Here is a 15,891-nt window from a genome sequence, read left to right as displayed (position 1 = left end):
CACACAATGTTTGTGTGTGTGTGTGTGTGTGTGTGTGTGTGTGTGTGTGTGTGTGACATGATTATACAGGTCTTGGCTCTGTTCCTGCCACAGTAAGGCCTTTGGTTCTCTCAGTGCTACGAGCCCATAGCTTAAACAAAAAGGTCGTTTTAATCAGGCAAATGCCAGCCACCTTAATCTGCACGACCCTTCTGGTGCATAAACAGAGGATATCCACGACTTAGGATGGCTAAGGTACCTGTAGCCATGGAAAAGTCCTTTTCGGGGAACTACCCGGGAGTCGGCATTCCTGCCTCCCTGCTTGTTTTTCCTGTATGGCACTAATCCCCCCCGTTTCACACGGCGCCATCATTATTGCTTCTGTGAACCTGTTGCAGGTCGTGCACCTCTGACCAACACAACAACACCAAACACCAGTAATCCTTCATGAGCCGGGTGCCCCGGCTCCTCACATAAGGAAGCATGTATAATGTGTGTGTGTGTGTGTGTGTGTGTGTGTGTGTGTGTGTGTGTGTGTGTGCGTGTGTGTTTTACAGTCCAATAACATATCCCCCAAATTCCATAGTGGCATGATGTTTAACATACGCGGCTTTCTTCAAAACCGCCGTTACCTAATTACACCGAGGTTAGCATGTTAGCTAACGAGGTTAGCTCTCCCGCCATCAGACCCAGGCGGTCGGCAGGAATCTGGTGACTGGTTTAAAAGCATCTGGCATCTGGGTGGCACGTTCAGCAGCCCTGCCGAGACCCTCGGCCATTTTTCCTCACTCCCACCCACGCCACGGGTCAACATGCCAGGACCCTGAGTAATGGGCTGTTGAATTCGCTTCTCAGTGTTGTCGTGGGACCCTCGCTGCTCTTATGCCATATCTTCCTGACTATTTTTACCCCCTTCCACTCCACACGGGCAGGCGCTGTTCCAAACCCCTCAAAATCCCTGCAGATCCCACCTCTTCACCTCGCCGTCTGCCTCTGTGTGATAAGGACAAAAGCTTACAGGCAGGAACACACACACACACACATACACACACACACACGCCGTCTATTTCACATATCCAGTCTGAGCAGCAGCCTTTTCAGACACACACATCCGTATGAAAACACACTCACACACAACTGTGTTTTGGGTCACAGCCTTTTTATCACCACTGGCTTTACCCCCAGAGGTCTGCTCGTGATTGAGTGGTCAAAAAAGGAATCAGTTTAGCTTATCCAGGCCCGAGAAATGAAAACCAGAGTGGCCCAAGTCTCCAGATAACAAGCTAATCTCTCGGACCTAATTTATGGGCAACACATTATTGGGACCCTTCCGCCGTAATCTGACAGGGCTGCCTCCAGTTGCTAAAAAGAGAGCGGCCTGAAAAGCCCTCCAGGGCCAAAACACTAGAGTCAAGAGTGTGTTTCCCGAAGGCCTGCGTTCCTCGCCTTATCGCAGGGAACTCTGGGACGTTTATCCTGAGGGCCGCTTCAAGTGTCTGGCATCTGCCGGCAGTGGCGCGGCGTAGGCTGGCACTCGACTGCCCAAACCTGGGACTTTTCAGACCGCGGGCGGGTTAAGTGTGTCAGCAGACCCTCTTATCCGAACGCTCTCCTGTCCGCTCAGGCGGACATGGGTACCTCAGACGTGCATTCCTGCGTGACATGTTTATCCCTCATTCTGATTACGACACATCAGAAAAAAACAGCACTGGGGGTTTCCTGCGTGACTTCGGAAGCAACGCTACCTCTATCCTGGGATATGCAGAGGCTATTTTTATGCCATTCTGCTATGTGACAAATATTCTTGTTGTGGAAGGAAACCAACTGATGCAAAAGGTCTCCAGTTCTGGTCATGTGCATAATTGTCCAATTTATTGCAGTTGAATACAGTAGATGTTAAACACAAAGCATCCCTCTTGTACGTTATCAATACAATCAGTTTTGTAAATGAAAGCATTTCTGTGCACTACACTGCCGTATACATGCACAATTAACCATTCAACTCATGAAATAGGGCACATCTTGTGACACCCTTGTTTACTCTTCAAACATTTGCAGAAATGCTTGAAGAACGCTTGAAGAACGTTGGCATATTAAAAGCAAGGTGGGTTGGTGCAAAAGTGGGGGGTCTTCCAGGAGCCGCCAAAAAAACTCTACTGGATCGAAATACAGTGCGCAGAGTGAGAAATTCATTCCGGAGTGCTCTTTCTTACAAAGGCAGCTTTGTGTTGTACCGAACACGCTCAACATTTTTTACAAAGATGTTCTGGATTTAGAATGAGTCTTTTACTTCAGGGCAGAATAATGTTATTCCTCCTCTGCTGGCCAAAAGCAACTGACAGCAACTACTGTCAATCCTCTATACTAGACATATTTGAATGTTAATGGTAATATGAAATGACTCAAATTTCGGCATTAGAATTTGAGCACCCCTCCTCACACCAAAAATCACAGATTTTCCCTGTTTAAATGTAAAAAGGGCTCTTTTATAATAATGGGTACAGTTGAGAAAGATGGAGATAGGTATAGAAGTCAGATTTACAGACTGAAATTTCCTATTATACAAAAATGTACAAATATTTGAAGGTTAAAAATAGACTAATTATTTACTTCCATGAACCTGGAGTGTGGGGTTTTTCTGTAAGGGTCTATTTAATCTCATTGGAACATTGTTTGTGATTTTAGGCTTGAAATAAGTGTAGTGGATACTTTTCTTTTTCTGCCAATTAATTTAATATACTTTGACGTAAGTGTCTAAAATTGGTCAAATGTGGGGAAGAAATTGGAAAGAAAATCCCATCTGTACGGAATTAGAGTAAAAAGCCTCAAATCTAGTCTAAATACTGAAGACACATGCTTTTCCCGAAATGTGGAAAAGAAATTTGGTAAAAATGTCTGCTGCTGCCATTCTGCGGGTATGTTGTATGTGGGATGTGAATGGCCTTCACTAGAGGAGAGAGGTCGGATGGATGAGCGGCGGTGAAAGATCCACTGTGGATCCACTGTGAACACCTGCCTCCACTTAACCCCAACACGTCTTTCTGCTTGAGCTGCCTCTCTGTCCCCCTCCTCTGCACAGTGGCCCCTCGACGCCCCACAGGCACAAGGGCTGTGGCCCCTCAACCCCTCAAAAGCCAAAACGTCCAGAGCAGCATGGGACTCTCCCCCCAAAAAACTTCACAGAGCTACACACACACACACACACACACACACACTGCTTGTTATGAAGGCTCTTGCTTAGGTCAAGACTCTCACAACTGTAGAATAGGAACGTGGGGTGCGTCTATAGAAGACCCTCTGTTGGTTGGCTGTGGGAAGGTGGGGACCAGGATCACTCGCCAAGATGAACACCCATTTTATCTCCCCCCCACTCCCCCTCCGAACCTCAGTGAAGTCCCCCCTCTCCCCGCTTTTAATTCACCATTTCCGAAACGTGATGGATCTCCCGGCCCGTCCTCAGTGGTAACAGTCTCGAGTGGCTGTTTGTCTTCGGCCGGCCCGCGGTTTGTTTAAAGCGGTGTCAGAGAACGTACGCCTCCGCAGACGGAAGAGCGCTGCGGCTTTTCTTTTAGCCCCCTCTCTCCTTTTTTCTTCGGTCCCCATCAGCTCTGTGTTAACCGTGCCGATGGCCAAATGAAAACCGTCAGTCTGAAGGCACATGTTATGTGAGAGGGTGAGATAAAGGGGCTGTCTTTTTCTTTCCCTCCGTCACGCTGTTTACTTTGGCTGTTGCCAGGTTGGATATGCAGGTTTATCACAGGCAAGTTTGCATGTTCATGCCTCAGGTGATGGACCTGCATACACCATAAGCCAAGAGGTTTTTTTTAAAAAAAGGATAATTTCTTTCTTTTTTTTAATTTGCACTTTTGGATGCATCATTTTCTGTTTCCTTCCCTTTTCCCTCTTGGCTACTCTGACTGCAGGAATCCAGCTGCTTTCAATGTTCTGTGAACCTAACAATCTTTTCTTTTCTTTTTTCTTTTCTTGAAAACACAGTTGAGTAACTGAATCATGTCGCTGGCGGTCAGCTCCAAATTGGTGTGAAACGAGACACAGCTATATTTACACGGCCTGGGCCGCTCTTAAATCTTAGTGCGCTGGGCGCCCCTCACTAAATCTCAGAGGAAACCGTGCGTGTTCCGTTTGGTCACAAGGCCCAGGATGGACCCTAGCCATGTACGAATCAGACCAGTAAGAAACTGGTGAAATGTCGCTAGTATGTCTGGTCTGTTTGCTCACTTTCCATAACCTCTTATTCCTGCCGGAGCCCAACATGGGAAATTGGGAGCAGGGTGGGGACTCATCACAGATTTACAGTATAGGACAAAAGTTTGGACCCACCTTCTCATTCAATGTGTTTCCTTTATTTTCATGACCATTTCCTTTGGTAGATTCTCACTGAAGGCATCAAAACTATGAATGAACACATGTGGAGTTATGTACTTATCAAAAAAGGGGGAAATAACTGAAAACATGTTTTATATTCTAGTTTCTTCAAAATAGCCGCCCTTTGCTCTGATTACTGCTTTGATGCCTTCAGCGAGAATGTAACACTGTAAATGGTCATGAAAATAAAGAAAACACATTGAATGAGTGTGGCCTGTACTGTATATTGTTGTAATAAAAATTACATTTCTTGAAACAAAGCATTTAAATAATAGTATATTTTTGCGTTGAGTTTTGCTTTTACAGTTTTAATGTTTAAAAAGTAGGAGCAAATGAACAGTAAGCGGTAAAATTAAACAGCCTGGTGCTGCTGTTCACCAGCTGGCAGTCACAAAAGCTTGACACCGCAGGCAAGGGGAAAAAAGCGGAAAGCTCCCCAGATCTCCCTCTGATCTCCACTTTGATAGACAAATGTGCCGAAAATAACCCCGGCTAAGGTGCCCATTTCCTCCACGGCACTGGGACGACGGAATCCGGGGATGAGGTGAGGAGTCTGAAGGAGGCGGAGGTGAGGAACCACTACGCAATGCTAAGATGATTTTAGGCTACTGTCCAGTACAACAGAAGTAAAGTGCTGGAAAAAAAACACCACAAGACTGTAGAATGTCCTGATTGAAAGTGAAGCTGTTTCACCTCCTCTGTGGTGCAGTGAAATATGCTTCACATCATTTTCTCCTGACCGGCGGGCTTCATCCAGAAGTGGTGAAAATGGCTCTCCCGACAAGCTTTGCACTCATATTAAATCGCTATAATGGGTCAGCTGACAAGCCATCCGGTGTTGGTAGGAGTTTTTCCAACCCACATCAGTGTAGGGAATTTGGATGTAGTTTAGGATAGTGTGCAAAGGGCAGGCACTGTTAAAGTTATGAGAGCGTGACTTATTGCACGTAAGAGTTAGGTAAACATCAAGACCTCACAGACGGCTCCGAACACAGAAACAGTCATCATAAGAGCCAGAAAGCTCCAAAAAGATCTAGTCAAAGGCAGAGAGTTGGATCATGAAGACAAGGGGGAAATATTTTCAGACTGATTTGTCCCTAGAGGTTCCAGTGATTCCAGAATCTTCACAAGTGCACACATTATTACATCAGTCATGGCTCATAGCACGTGAAATGAGCACAATCGCGTAATTCTTGCACAAAAAGCAGAGCACTGCAAATTAATGGCTTATCATGTCCCACACACAATAAAAAAACATGAAATGTACATATACTCTCCCTAATTATCATAATTACTGTAAAAACAAACATATTACAGACACTTTTGTTCTTCTGTTCCTTTGACTTTTTCTGATTCTGAACATGTAAGGGAAACAGTCTTAATGCTCGGGACAAATATACAGTACATGAGATGGTAATGGCTTGTGTCTCTTTTTCTTACTAATGACAGACTAAAGAAAACAGAGTTGAAAGGAGCCTGCAGTCGGTGGCCGAGAGAGATGTGGGTGTTTATCTATGGCAGATGAACGTAGGGGAGAATTACCAGCACCAACATGGACCCTGGCGACCCACATGCGCTTTGTTATTCCACATATCTGCCTTCTCTGTGAAACCACTGCTAATTGCTTTCCCATTACGAGCTGCCCCAGAGACACTGGGCCCGGTCCAAGACCACCTTCGAGATGTGAAACACTGTAAAGCTCCACATGCTCCTTCCACCTTTCGCAACAGAACAAAAGGTTAGAATAGCACTGAATTTACCTGGAACTGTTCGTGCCTGCAAAGTGCTGACGGTTATTTAGAACTTGCAATAAGGGGTTTAATGTCATCAGAAAATGTCTTAAGAGTTAAATAAAAAACCCTGCCAAGGGTTTTTGCCAAGATACTGCCTTTAAAAAAAAAACAATCAACACCAACGATTCCACTCGCCAGTGGTTCCTGGCTGTTAAGAAGGGGCATAGGTACCTGGGCATCCAGGCCCGGGACTGTGAGACACAGCAGGGCACAAAGATGGCAAAAGCTACTTCTGTTGCGTCTAATATCCTTTCTCACTATGCTGATGAAAATGATGTTTATACATTTATACTGCAAGCGATAAGCTATTACCAAAATGTAATATTTAATCGCCATTTTTTTATAACCATTAGTCTGAAACACTATAGTGTCACTATAGGATTCAACAACTCAACTAAAATAAATACAATGTACAAAATCAAGAAGCTACATTGTCTTCTATCCGCAGGATGCATGAAACCTAACCAGCAAAGCCACGTATTTCTTTAAATAAATAATGTCCTTAATTTAACCACTTAGCCCACTCCAAGGCAAAAAATAAAGTCGTGTTTAGGTCTGATTTATGTCGTGCAGCAACAGTAATGAGCCATGCCAGGCACACTCCCTGGGCACAGGCAGCAATTCCATATCACTGACCCGACCAAGCAGGAGTCAAATTATAATAATCCAGAGTGCACATAGTGGTCTCCCTACCCAGCCGTGTGTTTCTGCCAGGAGGAACACATTTACATTTCCAGCATTTATCAGAAGCCCTTTTCCAGGGCGACTTACAGTCAGTAGTTACAGGGACAGTCCCCCCCTGGAGACACCCAGGGTTAAGTGTCTTGCTCAGGGACACAATGGTAGTAAGTGGGATTTGAACACATTGGGCACACATTATCTTTTTTTATCTCTTTAGTAAGGCACTAACTTTTCATTTTCTGACCCCGAAACATCAATGTGAATTTCACCACAATTGTGTCCTTTATATCTTTGTTTTACCTTCAAAAGCTGTTTTGGATTATTTCAATGAAATTCATTAGCTCCTTTCACCATCAAAGCAGCGTGTGGGTGCTGGTGCTAGAGAACATGCCCCGTCCATTCTGGCTGAAATTTGAGTGGACTGTAAGAGGGAAAGGCCACATTGATCAGATCTCATTTTGAGGGTGGCCCTAATCTCCTTATGGCCTCTCAGAAGAAGCGATCACTGGGTTTTTAACAGGGTGGAGATGCAGGGTAGGTTACAGTAGTCACTGGCCTGTGGCATTCCTCGTGTCTCCATGCACACCCACATGGGTCCATCCCAGTTCAGCTCTTGAAGATGCACATTCGACAGATGCAGCACAAGGCAAATGCTGCAATTCTCAAAAGTCAAAGTGCATTTATAAAGTGGAAAAAACATTTTGAAAAATTGCTTGATTCTTTATGGCCTTTAATACACTGTATTAAATTAATGCTTAACACACCCATTTCATTCATATAGGGACAAGTAGACTAAATTGGGTTCAGCTTTATTCATTATATAAATATGAATTCTATCAATAATCCATTGATGTTGCTTAACAAACATTCAGGTTACAGAAGGAATAAGCAGTGACTTTAACTCAGTTTCCGAGGGAGCAAGTCGGTGCTACAGAGTAGTTTATAGTGCACTGTCATCAAACTGCAACTCAGTATAGATTGATTCCTCGGGTTTTCGCAGATTCTCTTGTTTCTTTTTACTGGCTCGCTGATCCCTACACACCTGCCATACATTTCCCTCCTTTCTGCTGCCGTCGGACTTAATGGCTTTTCTCAGTGGGAGACTGGAAAAACACAGTTATACTTTTTCATGTCTCTTCTTTCTGCTTTTTTGTTGCTGTGTCTTTGTCTTTTTCACTCCCCGCGGGAGTGAAACAAGGGACTTTAGGGGTGAGATGCTGCCTTTGCCTGCCTGAGTAGTGGAGCAGCACCATGACCAAAGGGCATAACCTGGTGCATGTTCAAGAGTAAAAAAAAAGGATGAAAAGGCAGTGCCAGACCTGACAGAAACCCAAAAGGAAATGAAATAAGTGGAAATCTGAAGAAAAAGAAAGCTCTTTTGAACCAGGTAAAATTTTGCCCTCATCGCTTCCAAAGATTTTTATCCACCTCTGAAATTCTGTGCTCGCCAGAGTGGCATTCCTCATGCCGCAGAATAAATTTCCCACCAGAGAGGACCTCACCAGAGGCAAACACAGAAGTGGCCTTCTACAGCCATGGTGAACAGTGAACTGCAGTCAAATTCAGCTTTAGGCCAGGAACTCTTTTGAGGGTGGAATCTGTGGCATCTCAAATAATCCCATCTAAAAATAATTTTTTGCAGAAATTATACATTAAAACACAATTCATGAATCTCAATGAAGAATGACATTATTTGCCATTAATGCTGCCATCAGCTTCTGTCATGTAACCACTGCCTCAGCATCCCGAAAGTCATTCTTTTAAAAAAATAAATCAGGGTATATCAAAATAAATCAGATTATAATTTGGATTTGTCTGGTTGTGAATGTGTAATTGCTGTGCCATGTAAGGCATATAATGTAAAAACCATGCTGGTAATTAAATGAATAGCATAGCTGACTAAATGATTTTTTTAAATGAATGAAAATAGTTTAGATATGTGGAGTTGCGAGTTGAAGCGGTAGTTTTTAGGATGGGCAAAGGCGCTCCACCTTCTCAAGGCCTCATACTCGGCCCCTGGCATCACGGTGCCCCTACAACATCGGCACATAGCTGATCTGAGGAGTCATTGCGCACTGTGGCCCACTTGGCTGATGATCAGAGAAAATTTGGGAAATTGAGCTTTTTATTTCAGGATTCTCTGGCTAGTGTGGTCGGGCAAGCCATTTTCCCCTCACCGCAGGGCGAGAGAGTGAAGAGGCCTGGCGCTGCCGCCACTTAAGCGGGGTAAACAGGAGAGAGTTACACTGGCAGACTGCGGAGGAGTCCGAGAGGGAAATTGTAGTCAAAGGGCTGAAATTCTGGGACAATTATTACAAAACGCAAAAAAATAAATAATAATAATAATAATAATGGAGCCCCCTCCTTTCCCCCATTTTCCAAAACTGGCAACATAGTTCTGAGGCAGAATGAAGTGGCGGAGTGAACTGGGGCTGGTGTCCGACAGTAAGCTACCATCAGTCCATTTAAACACAAAATAAGGTGAAGGTGGAATGGAGAAGGTGGCAGAGAAGTGACTCAGTAAATGCCTTAAAAAAATTATTGCATTAAAGCGAAGGCAGACTGACCTATGAAGAGCTCTTCTTAAAATATGGTGGAAAAGAAATATAGGTATAAAAAAGATGGAGCCAATTAATATATGGGTACAATATCTACCAAAAAAATAAAAACATGACGTTGCATTGTGGTCTACACCAGGAACCCTTGGAATAAAGAAAAATTTGAATGTGAATGTGAAGTACACGTTTGTCTGAAGGGAGCTACATGAGTAGAAGTGTGCCAAAGACAAAACAATTAGAAGAGCTCAGCTTTTCCCTAAATCCATTCCTGTTCCTCAGAGATCCTGACATCACAGTGGCTAAAAGGCAGCTTGTTAAAACACTGGCTCTGGCTTAAACCCATTTAGCAGCACTAATCTTCAAAGTGCTCAGAATTCCATGCTTCGGCCTCAAACAGGATTAAAGTTTCTATGGATACTGATCATAATTACCAACCAATGAAGCCCAGGCAAGTTAAACACACTTCTGAGAGTTAAATAAACTTAAGCGAATTCCTAAACGGCTTACTGCAGAGGCGAAGCCAATTTGAACTCGTCATCGGGTCGACACCCCTCAGCGCACACAGACAGTCGGTGTCAGCCTCTTCCACCCCCCCCGTAATCTCAGGTGTACACCAAAATGCCCCCCCCCCCCCCCCCCCCCCCCGCTTCGAAAGACGAGGAAACGTTAGGTTTAACGTTCCTCTGCGCTCCATAGTGCCGGTTAAATTTAATTTCCTGTGATGCGAGCGGTCGGGTTCTGCTCGGGACAGTCTCAGTGAATGGAAGTTAGCTCGCATCCCGCATGATGTGCATCCCGCAGTGATGTGAAGATTTCCAGGAAGATCTCAGGACCTCAATAGAAACACCTATTGCCCCTCGTATGTGTCAAAATTCTCATTTTTCCTCATGAAAAATGAAAAATAATTCAACGCTGTCATAACTGGCCAAAGTCACTGGAAGGAATAAATCGTACGACTAAATACAGGGACGAGAAGACCGGAGGCACATTAGGTGTTTCCTCTCGCGCCGCACCGCAGTTCCCGAGCTTTGTGTCTCTCCGAGCGAGATGATGTTGGGGTGATGATGGGGTGGTAGTGGCCCACCCATGGTAGTGGCCTAGTGGCCTAGTGGGTGAGACACTCGCCTATGAACCAGAAGATCTAGGTTCAAATCCCACTTACTACCATAGTGTCTCCAGGGGGGGACTGTCCCTGTAACTACTGATTGTAAGTCGCTCTGGATAAGGGCGTCTGATAAATGTGATGATGTGCGCGCAGGTCAGTCCGCTCTCCTCCTTCCATTCCGGGCAGCGGGAGCCGACGTGGCGGCCTGCGCCGGCTGTCACTCAACTCGAACAGGAGCGGCCAAAAGCCGAGCGGAATGGGGGCCGACGGCGCGGAGAAGAGGAAAACAGAGCATGACATGATACTAAGAGTGTCAGCCAAAATCGTATCTGTCTGACGGGGAAAGAAATCCACGTTCGTTCGTCTGAGTGCATGTGCAGCGGCCATCGTGGTCACCGGCTGCATTTTCCTGGCGCTGTGTCAGATGTAGCACACGGGAAATGTTTATTTATGTCTTCTGGACTTGCAGAAATAAACTGAAAGAATTCTGCTTGGCCTCCCCGGCCAGCTGTTTTCATGAATTCTGCCGCCTAGAACGTGAACTTTGATGGTGTAAAAAGGGGAGGAGCCCACGTGCACGATTGAGAGCGCTCTAAAAGGTGCCGTCGTTTGTGACGGGGTCTCCGATGGCCGATAGGTTGCACTTAAATTTTCAGTTTTTAAAAGCAAATATTAATCTATGGCTGAAAGGGCTATAAAGGTCGGGTATTTATTAGCTCTTAGGGAGAGTGGCACATACAAAGGGCCGACTGTGGGCGGCAAGAGATTTGCCAGTCATCTTGCAACAGGGGTTTTCTTAAGCCCTTAATGCAATGCAAACAAGCTTTAAAGACTCAGGCTGACACATTTACGGCAGAAATTAAAAAGCCATGTTTCATCGCTCCTGCTTTCAAGTCAGAGGTAGCACGGTCGCCTGCCATTAAAATGGACTAGACGTTGTCTGTGGGAAATTGGTCGTTTGATAAGGTGTGCTGAGATCCAGATCTTCTCTGCTAATAATGACTTTTCATTTCCTAAATGAACCCAGAAGGGGCCCGCGGGGCAGGGTGATGCGTAGCTTTTATAATTCATTTCAAGTGGATGCTCCAGCGCTCAACAGAAGAACTTGTAAAATGATCTGTGATGCTTCCTGCTCTGCCTTAAGGACACGGCGTAAGTGGTTACAATATCAAGGGCTTTTCTCAGCATAACTCACACACGTTAAATTTTGACCTCAATAATTACGGCACTAATACTTACATCCTTACAACAACCCAAAAATACATGAGCTATTACAATGACTATCCCAATGGTGCCTCTAGCAAGAGTAAAGTAAAAAAAAAAAATCTAAATTAGATTCCACAATACAATATTTGCATCCCTGACCCAGCTGTTCCTCAGCAACAAGCAGCAGTCTGCAGTGTGTTACATAATGTAATAAGTGACAGTGATTAGCTGTCACATGTGACACACCACAGCACAGCACCGAGTGCACACAGTGAAATGTGTCCTCTGCTTTTAACCATCACCCTTTGCTCAGTGGCACCTCAGTGGCACCTTGGCGGATCGGGATTCGACCCGGCAACCTTCCAATAATGGGTCTGATTCCTTACCTTTCAGGCCAACCACTGCTCAAATCATAAGGTGGAAGCATAATTAATAAGATGAGTCACTCCCAGAAGTCATCTAAGCCAATGAAAAAATATTGCATCCACAGACCTTTGATTTGTTAAATATTAATGGTGACATTAAATACACCCGATCAAGGTCATTCAGTTACCAGTCAAGTCGGCAGCAGAAGATTGTCACTTCAGTGAACTAAAGTCCACTCCCCGTTGATCAATCAGCTACCCTACAATAGGAAATGTGTCGATAGTCAAGGGTAGTGTGCACCAGTCTGTACCAACAAACCGTTCCTTCTATGGATAGATAGTACTGGTTTAAGGCGATAAGATATGTTATTGCATTATGTCCATCCTTCAAAGGAAAAGCAGAGATCAAGGCAGAGTAGTAGATACTCATGGGGGGACATTGATAAGAGTCATTAAGAAAATCCCTTTCCAAACAAGAACGTCGCAAGAAGCATTGCATAAGATAAAAAAGACATATAAATGGAGCTGAAACAATCTAAATGGACGCCTAAACAATCTCCAAAGTCATTTGTCATTCCATTAGCTGTTTATATAGTGAATGGGATCCAGTGTAGAGTACAGGCTGGGGCCCTTTTCCGCCGCCGTACATAAGAAGCCCTTTTACAGCGCGGCCATTCCACTCCAGGAAACTGCGGTGACGGACATATCTGCCATCTGAAGGAAACTCACCCGGCGAGGTGTGCGCCGTTTTACACGCGGCCTTCACCAAGCGGCGAGGAGCGAGCGACGGCCATCAGATACCGGCCTGTTGCTACATCACAAACCAAAACAGACAAGCGCCTGAAAGCAACGCGCGGACGTGATGAAGAGCAGATGGGCTCATACGGGAATTTATTTCAGTTCTTGCCTGACGTCACTTGAGCAGAAAATGACAATTATTAATTCAAATCTGATTAATAACAGAAAACGTTGCGATTCGCCATGTGCAGGGTCTGTGCAGGTTAGCAATAAAAGGCCCACAAGTGTAGTAATTACTTAGCCTGACAAGGCGCATACACACATTTTACGTCCGTCTTGATTTATTGCCCGGTGCTGATTAACAGAACGCGCGTGTAACCGGATCAACAGGGAGGGAAAGAAAAAAGAATATTAAAAAGTGGATTCGTAGGTTTACGTTATTTTCACTCACGCATTCCTACACGTCCTCAAAGGCTTTTAAAAAAAGAAACGAGGCCTTCCCGCCCGACTAACAGAACCGCCACTTCGGATGCGGGGGCCGGAGCCTGACACTGTGGTGGTGTTACTTTATTTTTTTACGTCCTTCCGAAGGTAAAGTGCATTTAGTGTCAACATTCTGTCTTGCTGAAATCCGCACACGTTCTGCTCCGCCCGAGTGATTTATAGTCACCCAACAGCTATTAAGTCAGAGGTGGAATGATGGCAAAGTCTCTGTTTCAGCACAGGGAACTTTCGATAAAAAAAAAAAAAATTTAAAAAATGTTCCACAGACACATTTTATGGGCTCTGAACGTTATTGACTCTGAGAGCGGCAATAAAAAAAATTATAATAAAACCCAAAACTGGAAGTCAGGAAGCGAGCAGCACCACACTGCTTTAGATAAGCCAAGAGGTCAAACTCTGAGCCGGGGCCGCGACCGGTATCACGTTCTGGACCCACAATGCCGCTGGGAAACTGAGCCCATCTGGGGACCTGCCTCGTCCCCGGGACCCAAGAAAAGAAAAGAAAAACCTTCACAGGTCAAGTGGGGATCTCGGCATCAAATAGGACAGATCGTTCGGATCACTGGAGTTAAAAAATAATGAAGATGACGCCTCACTCGATACGAGCCGTACAGAAGACTTATTACAAGGCAGAACAGCAATCTTTCATTTAAATATTTAAACACTACAGCGCTATCCTTTAATACAACTTCTGAATATATGGTTTTTAAATATATACGTTGTAATAAATAAATAAACATCACTAATTCTTTAATGAAGAGGATTCATGACCAATCTGTTATTTGTTACATTTTGTTATTATATTTACGAATTATAAACGACCATCATTTTGTTAAAATTCGATTGTATTCATGGAAATGGGAAATGGACTCGACTGGAAGTCTGTTTTTTGGGGGTTTTTTTATGTTTGCAGAAATGTATGCATTATGACAGTACACGCATTGTTCTGGAGAAATGAAGAGGCTTCTGTTCCCCATCAGCCAGATAGCAAAGTTTGGCCCGCTTAATCGCCTAAAGCCCCGCTGCCTTTCTGCCGCTCCCGATCACGAAGGTCCCCGTTCGGCGACCGGCTCCGTCGTTCTGTTTATTATCGATCTACTTTCCGCTTTCTCGCCGCGACGCACTTCGTTTTAGACGGTCCTTACCGTGAGCAGAAGCCGACCCGCAGCAGCAGAAGTGCAGAACCGCCGCGGCCCGGAGGAAGCTGAGCGGACCTCCCGGTGCTGCGGCCCGCATCTCGTACGTCCCTCTGGTTCTTTACAAACTGACGGCTTTTTTTTACTTTTACATCCACTTCTTGTTCGGCTCGGGAGTTTTGCGAAGTTCTTCTCTCTCTCTCTCTCTCTCTCTCTCTCTCTCTTCACCCGCGCGGCTTGTCGGCGCGCTGGCGCGTGCGTGCGTGCGTGCGTGCGTGCGTGCGTGCGTGCGGCGTGAGGGAAGGCGAGTCTGTCTCTCTCCGCCGCCGCTGCCGCGTCTCAGCTCCGCTCGGGTCCGACTGCACACACACCCCCCCACCAGCGGCACCTCCATCCACCGTCCAGCACGCAGCATCCAGCCCTCCTCGAACCCGCCTTCCGCGCTGACGTGTCGCCACCTGCTGCTGGGAGTGGAGAAGGGGTGGATGCTGGATTCGGACACCGAACCCCGAACCTTGGACCGTGGTATTTACCAAATTCTACCAAATGCCAGCAGGGACTTCAGTTTCTACTTAGAAGCGAGCAGCCAAGGAGAATGGTGGGAAAAGTATAGGGTGGTAGTAGCCTAGTGGGTAAAACCCTCGCCTATGAACCAGAAGGCCCAGGTTCAAATCCCACTTACTACCATTGTGTCCCTGAGTGTCTCCAGGGGGGGACTGTCCCTGTAACTACTGATTGTAAGTCGCTCTGGATAAGGACGTCTGATAAATGCTGTAAATGTAAAAGGTTTCCCGGCAGAACGCTGGCAGAAACATCGCTCGGCTCCGGTGCTTGCCGTGTGTGCCTCAGCATCTTAGATCTTCTTATGATGATGACGGTGTGTAGCAGTCGGGAAGGAGTCTTATTCATTTTCTACTGTTTAAAAGAAAATGTGTTTCTCCCTACAGTCCGGGGGACTCTAAATAGTAGGTCGAGGGATTGAGAAAGGCCTCCACAAACCAGATCTGTCGTCTTAATTAGCGTGATAATCAAATCACGTATGGGGATTTACACAGTAATCAAGTGGATCCCGGCATCTTAAAACGTACATTGAGCCTGAAATGAATTATTGAAGAGACAGAGCTTTAACTCTGCCTGAATTAAAAAAAAAAAAAAACGTACCACTCCCTCAGAGGCGTTTAATCGAACGCAGGTTACGGACAGTCGCAGCGACGTGCTGTTGGCGAAGGGAAACACATTTACTTCTTTGTGCATTTTCGTACTCCCAGACGGACTGCAGTTTAATGCTGTCTCTGAACTGTTTTAAGGTGTACATGACACTCTAAAATTGGCCTTCAAAGAGGATTGGCTCTTAAAAATCGGTGCTTCTCAGCATAAATCACCGCTTTCAGGGGACGTCGCAATAATCGAATACATATTTGCGGTGACAGAGTTGTGCGG

The 15,891-nt window shown here is 45.4% G+C and overlaps 1 protein-coding gene across 1 annotated transcript in view; it reads right to left on the bottom strand.

The window, feature by feature from the left end:
- Nucleotides 1–14,829, bottom strand: part of ror1 (receptor tyrosine kinase-like orphan receptor 1) — an 83,878-nt gene extending 69,049 nt beyond the window's left edge. The window contains exon 1 of the mRNA XM_029001556.1: nucleotides 14,461–14,829. Within this exon, the coding sequence (XP_028857389.1) occupies nucleotides 14,461–14,551 (91 nt within the window). The 5' untranslated portion in view covers nucleotides 14,552–14,829. The remainder of the gene's footprint in view (nucleotides 1–14,460) is intronic.
- Nucleotides 14,830–15,891: the final 1,062 nt, after the last annotated feature.

Source organism: Denticeps clupeoides, chromosome 13, assembly GCF_900700375.1.
Source record: "Denticeps clupeoides chromosome 13, fDenClu1.1, whole genome shotgun sequence".
Classification (NCBI taxonomy): Eukaryota; Metazoa; Chordata; class Actinopteri; order Clupeiformes; family Denticipitidae; genus Denticeps; species Denticeps clupeoides.
Note: the sequence above shows the minus strand (reverse complement) of the source record. Positions and strands in the feature narration are given on the sequence as shown.